Below are 9,679 nucleotides of genomic sequence, written 5' to 3' on the forward strand. Positions count from 1 at the left end.
AAGCACATGCCAAGAGTGCGAATGAAGTTGAGCAAGAGCCAATTGAAAGAAGTCGAGGACATTGCGAATGGGGCAACAAAATGGGCGACGCAAACCATGCGTCAGAGTACAGACAGGAAGGGCAACTCTCTCCGAGAAACCCTCTTTGTCGACAGCACCCTCAGAGGGAATAGTAAGAATCACAAAGTCAAGGATGTGACAAGAAGTCCTCAGCTTCATCAAATCTCAGGTGACAAGTGTAGAGCGCAATGTGAACCCTTCAAAGAAACATGAGGTCTGACCCTCAAAGGATTCGGGCACATAATGAAAGGAAACCCTAGAAGGGGCTTAGTTAGAAGCTCAACTGGGAGCACAGAAAGAACCATATTGAGCCATTTGGTGTATAAACTAGAAGAAACGAGGTTAGAAGAATGAGAGGTTGCAAGTCTCTCTGGAAGCTTGAAAGAATAGAATGCAAAGGGAGAAAAGAAATCGTGACAAGGAAATGACTTAAGAAAATGAAAGAAGTATGAAAAAGAAAGAAAGCAATGATGAGGGGATTCTTGGGCAGGCAAAAGGATGACAGCGCGGGAACAATTACAGATGATGTGTGCCACGTCTCAAACATACCAGGAAGTTGAATCTTCGAAAACCCACACCATAGTTAGCATAAACGCCTAGCGGGGTATGATCCCTGGGGTCGCCATCTATCTCAAACTAGGGAGGTAGAAGGATAGCACGAGTTGATAAATTTTTCACATGCAAGCACAAAGGAAATTAGCGGAGTCATTGGAAGGGATATTTAGGGTCTTGAATGAATAAGCCTATATGGTAAAGGGCCCAAATCTGAGACGCCAGGGACTGATCCACAAGCTCACGGATTGATCCTATTGATATGCGTTATAGAGAATAAATAACACCCTCAATTGATCAAGTAGGTTATCACTCCACTTTATATGAAGAATCTCTTAGATAAACTTTGGAGATTAGTCATTATCATCCTCATCGCACTCCTATAAATAACACGGGAATGTAAAGTACTTACTCTATCTCACAACTGATATTGAGACCATTTCTCTCTAACTTAGGCATCGGAGTTCCAATAGGCACTTCGTGCCACCTTCTCGTTTCATTGCAAGTCATCCATGATGTTGGTGATGTTCCCGTCCTTAACAGTCGCAAAACTCTTTCTTCCGTGTGGAAGACACTTTTAACACCCCAGACGTCCGATGAAGTGGAATAAAATTGTGAACTTGAATACCTTCTCTCACAAAGCTAAGAATCCAACTCAGTAGCCTCCATACCCATCATCGGGCAAAGAACTGTTTTTCTTATGACCTTCAACCAAACCAATAGCAAACAAACCCATCATTTGTGCTTCGGCTAAGAGGGAAGAACCAACTCAACAGACCCATAATTTTTGCACTTTGTTGATGAGCAATTGGGCTTTGTATTTTGTGGGAATTAGTCTTTTGATTTCTTTTTGCATTTTGTTGATGAGCATTTTCGAATAGCATTTTTTATTCCAAGATTCTTTTTTCTTTTTGGGATGGGACGAAAATTACTACTAGTTGCCTAAGGAAGAGTCAATTTCGCAAAAGGAACAAGGCCACCACAACCAACTATAGAGAACGCTCGGACTTGGTGTGAAAAGAGTGAAGCTTTTCGGCATTCAACTTATTAACTCAATCACTTCATATGTTTCAAAATGTCTTCTCAGATCCGGTTTGGATAAAAGTGTGATCAACTCATCTTAATTCATCTCATCTAATCATTATAATTTTTTTAAAATTTTCACACAAAATATAATAAACAATTTAACTTTTTCAAAATAATAATAATATTAAAAAATAATATCCTAATAATATTTTATTCAAATTTTAACTTTTATTGCAACTCATCTTATCTTAACTCACTATTCAAATGACACCTTAAACTCCACTCTCTAGAAATAATTAAATATCAAGAGTAGGTCACACACGCACAAAGTTGCACTCCAAGAGTTCGATAATTACCTCTCAACCTCTGATAATTTCTAATTATTAAATATTATTCGGTGCTCTCTAGGTTTGGATTTTGTTTGCTAGAACTTGAAGGAGTTGTGATAAGGAGATGCTGGAGGAAGGAGAAGAAGAAAGCATTCGGCTACTGAGGAAAAGAGCTATGTTTGTAATTTGGAGGGTAGAAATGACAATTCACAGTTTGCTTAGAGGGTGTGCGGATGAGGCTAATTAAAACACATAAATAGCAATCTATTAATTAAAACACTTCTATATGAAGTCAACCCAATTCTATTGAAATCTTAACCAAGATCTTGAGCAACTTTCTCAATCATAATGGAAATGGACAACCTGATCACACAAGCTGAAGCCCTATCTTGGCAAGATCTCAACCTTGAACTTATGACAAAAGCAACAAAGAAATCATCAGAGTTAGCTTTGACAGGACGTCTGGTTGCCCTCAACAAAATTGCAATACACTCAAGTATCAAGGCAGCCTGGAATTTCATACAAAAATTTCTTATTGAAAACTTCGAGGCCAACTTATTTTTGTTCATGTTCGCCTCATGACAAACGCAAGGTGCTCAACCAAGCACAATGGAATCTCAAAGGTCATCTCCTCATCCTAAAACCTTGGCCCCTGGATTAACATTGAAAGAAATTTGTTTGAATCACTCAGCTTTTAACATACAAATCCATGGCCTACCACTAGAGCACATGACCCTAGAAAATGCAACAAGCATAGGAAAGCTTTGGGAAACCTAATGAAGGTAAAAGAAGATCCACAATATGGCATAGCATGTAGGAAGTTTATTAGAATCAAATTATAAATTAATATCACAAACCCACTGAGGCAATGTGAACATCGACACATGGATCTCTTTCAAATATGAGAGACTATCTGATTTTTGCTATGCATGTAAAAGACTTTGGTATTCACAAATTTACATCAAATCTCCCCCCACTCACCTCCCATTCGGACCTTGGTTACGTGTGGTTAATACAAATCCTACACTTTATCAAACATTCTCTCAAATAGCAGGCAGCCATCACAACCAAGCTATCAGTACAACCTCTCAATTCCGGCTAGGACTGTTCATACAGGCCGGGTAAAACCCGGCCCGCACCGGAAACCGGATTTCCAGTTACGGGTTTTGGCCCGGATTTGATCCGGGCCGAAATCTGGATTTTCAAAACCGCATGTATCCGATCCGGACCCAGGTATGAAATCCGGGTTCCGGATTATAACTCGGGTTTATATATAACCCTTCTCACTCGCTGTCTCTCTCTCTCTCTCTCTCTCTCTCTCTCTCTCTCTCTCTCTCTCTCTCTCTCTCTCTCTCTCTCTCTCTCTCTCTCTCTCTCTCTCTCTCCCCCCCCCCCTCTCTTATCTCTATGCCGAAATCAGCCTGAGAACTCTCTCCGAAACCCTAGCCATCATCTTCAACCTCGTGCCTCGTCTTCTTCCGCGTGCTTGGTCTTCATCCTCATGCCGTCTTCTTCCTCACGTCGCGCGATCGTCTTCATTGGTTTGCTGTGTGCCATTCGGTCAGTTTTTCTCCTCTCTCTGGGTCTTGCTTAAATGTTTTTCTACTATGTTACCTTTGCTTTGTTCAGAATCTCTGGTTGTTTGGGTTGTTTTTGCATTTGAAATGGATTAGATGGACGATTTTTTTTAAACAGAAGTATTTTTCAAAGAGAAAGGTTGTAGGAGAAACAGAGGACTCTGTTTAGAGACTTTACCGGAATATTTCTGGGTTTTCCTGGAAAATGGAAAATGACTTGTGGGGGATGACTTCAGGATTAGTGTTAAGGCAGGAGGGCCAGTGCTATCTTTCTCAGACTGGGGTAAGTTGAAGAACCTGAGGGCTTTGGCTTCCAGCTTTTTCATGAACTCGACTAGGACTCCATGATTCACCACCTTGAAGATCCCAAATTCCAAGGCCTTAACTATAAGGGTCTTGGCATCAGGGTCTGAGAGGTCCACCACTGGAATTCCAGTGAACAAGCCGGGGGGCTTGCATGTCTATATCAAAGAGTAGTCGTCTAATGCTGCAGGCTGAGAAAGAACCACTATAGTAGTTGTTTCTACTGTTTTGGTTTTTCAGAGAGAAGAAGGAGGAGGAGGAGGAGGAGAAGGAGAAGGAGAAGGAGACTCGTTTGGTTGAGAGGGTGATGAGATTGATGGGGGGTTTAAATGGGCGAGAGTTGCTACTGCATGAGAGGAAAGCTGGAGAGTTCAGAGGCATTACTAACTATAAAGAGGAGCCATCTGGCTGTGTCTGCTAATTGGCATTTATGCAATCGAGGGTGAAATTGCCTTTTGCTTAATTGCCCATTTCTAAAAACAGAAAACAAGCATATACTTTTGTGAAAGCCTTAAAAATAAATTTAAAAAAAGAAAAAAGAAAAAACAATGAAGAATTTTATATGGTTTTTTGCTCTTCTGGGTTCTGACTTTGTCACCTATTGCAACTTGACTGTTTATCAACTAGAGATTTTCACTCTCCTCTTATCAAAAACCAGAGTTTCAAACTCTAACCACCTAAATAAAAACTTCATGCACGTACTTTATCAACCAGAGATTTTACACACTGAAAATGCCTAGTATGGTATAGGAGAGAATGAAAAGTTTATGAGAATAGCAAAAGAGGAAGGTCATGCTACTGCTTATGCAGAGGGTGTTTGGAATCAACACACAAATAACTGATTTGAACATGTTGGTTTTGTTGGGTTTAAGATGATATTTGGATATGTACAAATGTCAATGTTTTATGAGAACTTGAATTCAAAACAATGTGCTATGTATTTGGATATGCCAAGTGGATTTTATCAAAACAAAGGATGATATGATCTATTTTTGGAAATGAACACTGCATGTATAATGTGCTTTCTACTGCTTGCATCTGTTTTCTTGTTTATAGAAAATCTGTATCAGAATCTGTTTTTATTTTTCAGTTTTCAAATTGGTCTTTGTTGGACTAATTTTGTGTGCATAACTAAGATACCATTTATTTATTTGCTCACACATTGCATCTTTCTTTTTCCACAGTGCTGCTGAGTATATTCTATATAAGATGAAACTAATGGGGGAAGATAATTGAAGTCCAAAGTGCTGCTGAAGTTTCTTACTTCAATCGTTCTTATATTTTTTGGGGATTTGTTTGCATTTAAATGTAGCTTTTTTGATCAATTAGTATGCTAGATTTTATTTTTAAGAGTTGGTACTTGAAACCGTTCATTTAAAACAGGGTTGACAAGACAAAATCATTGAAGTGGTGGAAAAATATTAATATTTCTCCCTTTTTTGGTTCAGGCCGTTAAAAAAAAGTCAATTTTAAAAGGATTCTTCCATAGTTTTATGAAGGAGGTGTACCAATTAAGCATAAAACCTTTACTCCGATGATTCATTAAGAAAGTTTGAGTGAGTTTGATTTGTTCAAGAGAATAAAACTAAAATGACCGAAACATGTATGTCTTAATTCCCTATTTATCCAAGCTGCAGGCTTAAAAAAAAAAAAAACGGGTTGAATCCGGAACCAGAATCTGGGTTTTTAAAAAACAGGATTCAACTGGGTTTCGGCCCGGATCTGACTCGGGTTAATCCGGTCCGGGTTCCGGCCTGGATTGAAAACCCAGATTCCGGTTTGGGTGGACCCGGATTTCAGGGTTGGAACCCGGTTGAACAGCCCTAATTCCAGCCAATGGATACTCAAACAAAAAACTCAAAAGGGAAGGAAATTATGGTAGCCCAAAGACGAGAAGTGGACAATCAATTTCTCAGTGCTTAATACAAATGAACTCACTAGAGGGAACAATATGAACTACACCTAAATGATCATCAAGAATTTCTCCCAAGCAAAATAGTTGAAAATCTCTCAACTATCTCCCGTTCAGACAAACGTCCTGGCTCTTCGAGACCCAAGCTCACTATTCTGCTATAATTCGCCAATTGTATTCAACTATGCACCACCTACCGCATTAACTCAAATCAATCTTGAAATAAATTATTTCACTATTAACCCTAACCCATCAGTCAGGCCAAACTTAACTCTCAAACCAGCTGGCCTATCGAGGGAGGTGCTTCATTCCACCTCCTATTTTGTTGTCCCATTTTGGTCTACTCAAGGGTCTTGGCTTTACCCACCGCCTTGGACTTTTTGTCAACCAATTCCAGTTCTATCTTTCTTGGCGCCGTCAAGGCCTAGGGTGTGTCTTCAACATTGATGAAACCGTAAGCATGGTCCATGAATTCTCACAGTGTGTGGGAGTTTTCCTAGCCAACTCCACCATGAAGGGGTTTCGGAGCCATATGCCCCCCAAGAGTGCATATGTTCTCATTCTGATCATTTGCTGTCATATGTTCCCTATTCAACCTGGCCAGGTATGCTTTCAGATTAAAATTCCACACTTATTTCTCCCTATGGTTGGATGCCTGAGCACCCTTCTGCACTTCGACCCATTGCACCAACAAACTCCATTTTCGTTGCCTACTAGCTCCACCCTTCCCAGTGTTCTCTCACAATGTCAACTCCTTCGTCATGAGCTTTTGGCCCATTTTCTGAGTCCCATTTCCCCACACCGGCCTTCTCCCTTTCGTTCTTGGTTCACCAATTTCACAAAACTGAAAATCCCACAATCGGCTACCCTAGTTTGCAGTGATTTTTGACTTGCGATGATTTTGTGCAATTGTGACGAGACATTTGTGTCCAATGTTCGGCAAAGCAAAAATTGACGCTAGTAAATATTTGCGGTGTTTTTTAGGACCTATTGCGATGGATTCAAACGCTGGAAAAAGCTTGTTTTGTTGTAGTGCCATAATCCGGTATTTAGATATTGAGATGAGACAGACTAAACATCTCAACATTCAAATGGGGGCATCTATGATTCTATAATATAAAAAATTTATATTTACCTAAAAGATTATCCGCACTGAACAAAAAAAAAAACGTTTTTAGGAAAATATTCTCATGTGATAACGAAACGCTAAAAAATCACAATTAATTTGCTGAAATAGTTTTTCGTACCAAAAAAAAAAAGTTTTATAACTAAACAAACGGAAGCTGAATATGAAGAGAAATATAAATATTATGAATTTCGTTTCATTTGATTATCTCTTTTCCGTGGGATCGTCCTCAAGTCTTCAAACTCGGAAGATAGCTTCAGGGAATTTTCATCTGTTTTGACGTATGTACATCTCAAACGGAAAATTTGTTCTTAGCAACGACAATTACATTAAAGACGTAAAAACTCGTACATGGAAGAAAAAATCAAATCACATCTACACCAATGTCACCCAATATTCTCCGATGAACACACAAAAACCCCACGGAGTACTTGCACTCAAACACCTCTTCTTCCGGAATCAGACTTGGTCAGAGATCTAAGCCTCACAAAGAACTTCACCTTCCCCTCTTTCCTCATCTTATTACTGCCCATGCCCACACCCTTTCCACCTGGCGACAACGAGTCCCAGTTCTCCACTGTTAACACTTTCTCCGGAGACCTCTCTGCCACGTCATCACACAGTCCGTGGGCCCCACTTCCACCTCCTCCACCCCCACGCATTATCATCCTGGCTTGCATGGCGGAGACCACCTCCTTCAAGGCCATGTCGGCGTCCCCCCTATTTCTTAGCAGGATCTCCCCCACCTGAGCGGGAGTCAGCGCCCCGCCAGACCCCGCACAGCTCTCCACAGCGTCGAACACCGGATGGGACTGCAGGCCGAGGTAGTTCTTCACCAGGACCTTAAACGCGTGCATGCCGCACGTTCCCAGGCTCACGTGCACGTCCATCCTCCCACATCTCACCAGTGCTGGGTCGACGTTTTCCCTGTGGTTGGTCGTGAACACTATGATCCTCTCCTCCCCGCAGCACGACCAAAGCCCGTCCGTGAAGTTCAAAAGCCCCGATAATGTCACCCTCCCCCTCTCGGCCTCATCTCCCTCAGGCCGTGGGCACGTCTCCCTCCCCCTTCTCATCCTCTTCGACGTCGTTTTCAGCATCCTATCTGCCGTCAGATCAACGGTGCAGTCGATATCCTCGATGACGATGATCGACCGATTCGTGGTCTGTATGAGCAAAGCTCTGAGCTCGGAGTTATCGGACACTTTGGTAAGTTCGAGGTCGTATACGTCGTAGCACAGATAGTTGGCCATGGCTGCTATCAGGCTCGACTTCCCTGACCCAGGCGGGCCGTGGAGCAAGTATCCGCGCTTCCATGCACGACCAACTCTGTGGTAAAACTCTTTGCCGTTAGCGAATGCGGTTAGGTCCTCCGTGATCTGCTTCTTCAGCTCAGGCTCCAGCGCCAGGGTTTCGAACGTGGAAGGGTGACGGAACGGGACAGAAACCCAGCCGGACTCGTAGGAGCCGTGGCCGTTGTTGGTGAATAGCCTGCGTTCGCGGGAGACACGCTCGAACTCCTCGGCACGTGAGGTGACTTGATCGAGGTAGGGTGAGAGAAGGACCTGACGGTGGCGCTTGGGGAGCTTGAGAGTGAAGCTGCGTTTCTCTTCCAAAGAGTCTTGGACAGTCTCGACGTGGTGGGTCCAGGAGACGCTGTGGCCACGAAAGGTGTCATGGACGGTGTGGTTGGGTGCGACGGTGAAGGAAATGCGATTGGAGGATCTGGAGCGGGAGAGGGTGAGACGGCGACACGTGGAGGAGTGGTTGACGGAGTTCAGGTAGAGATTGACGTGGCGGTAGAGGTCGTTAACGTCGACGCCGCAGTAGCCGTTGAACTCAGGGATCTCGAAGTAGGAGTAGGGGGTGAACATGTCCTGGAGGGACTCGTAGAATGAGTGAAGGAGGGAGAGGAGCTGGGATGGCAAGACGTTTTGTAGGACGGTGAGGAGGCCCAAGAACGACCACATCTGCGACAATATCTCCATCTTAACTTCTTCCGAATTACTCTGTTTAATTTGTCTGGTATATATCGTACTACCGCCGTATCGGCTCGGTTGATTGTTTTTTGTCTTATCTGCCTATCACGAGCTAGGTTTCTACCTATGGTTTTTATAATGCAAAGGAAGATTAAAGATGACAAATTTTGAAAAGATCATAGATGGTGGCGATCGGGATAAGGGGTGTGTGTTTTGGGTAGGTAACCTTTTCCCGTAGTGCCCACATGACTTGCTGCCATGCTGTGTAAAACTAAAAAAGGAGAGGCAAAAGACGCTGTTTGCGGGCTGAAAAAGCAACAGAGATAAAGATAAATAAAGCTTGCTAAAGATGAAGCCGACTGGCTCTGCTCTTTTGCTTTTCTTCCCAGCCTGGTAATTTTATGACCTCTCGCACTTTCAGTACTGTGTGAACTGCGAAGTACCATCATGTAAACATATGTTAAAGTAAGGTCATGCATGCATGCTAATTAATTATAACACGTCTAATTTATATCCAACTCATTTTCATCACCATTGTTTTCAGATAATTGTGTCCAATTATAACTCATTAATTAAAATATATATATTTGAACGTCTGATATATATAAACCCATAAAGATCTGATCATATGAGTATGTGAGTCATATTGAGTTTTAATAAAATTCTAACATGTAGAGCATATATTCTGTGCAGTACTTTAGTTGCAAAGTTGCGAGGAAGAGTACTAGTGACAACCGGCCGGCTACAGCACTATGACGGGCATCGATCAAACAGCGCGGGAGCATGCATGCAAGCACACGAGACATGCCGCTTTA

The 9,679-nt window shown here is 42.2% G+C and overlaps 1 protein-coding gene across 1 annotated transcript; it reads right to left on the reverse strand.

Moving 5' to 3' along the window:
* Positions 1-7,049: 7,049 nt before the first annotated feature.
* Positions 7,050-9,072, reverse strand: LOC122291236 (AAA-ATPase At4g30250-like). The gene has a single exon (XM_043098885.1). It carries the CDS (start codon positions 8,871-8,873, stop codon positions 7,323-7,325), a length of 1,551 nt encoding a protein of 516 aa, XP_042954819.1. The 5' UTR covers positions 8,874-9,072; the 3' UTR covers positions 7,050-7,322.
* Positions 9,073-9,679: the final 607 nt, after the last annotated feature.

Source organism: Carya illinoinensis, chromosome 13, assembly GCF_018687715.1.
Source record: "Carya illinoinensis cultivar Pawnee chromosome 13, C.illinoinensisPawnee_v1, whole genome shotgun sequence".
Classification (NCBI taxonomy): domain Eukaryota; kingdom Viridiplantae; phylum Streptophyta; class Magnoliopsida; order Fagales; family Juglandaceae; genus Carya; species Carya illinoinensis.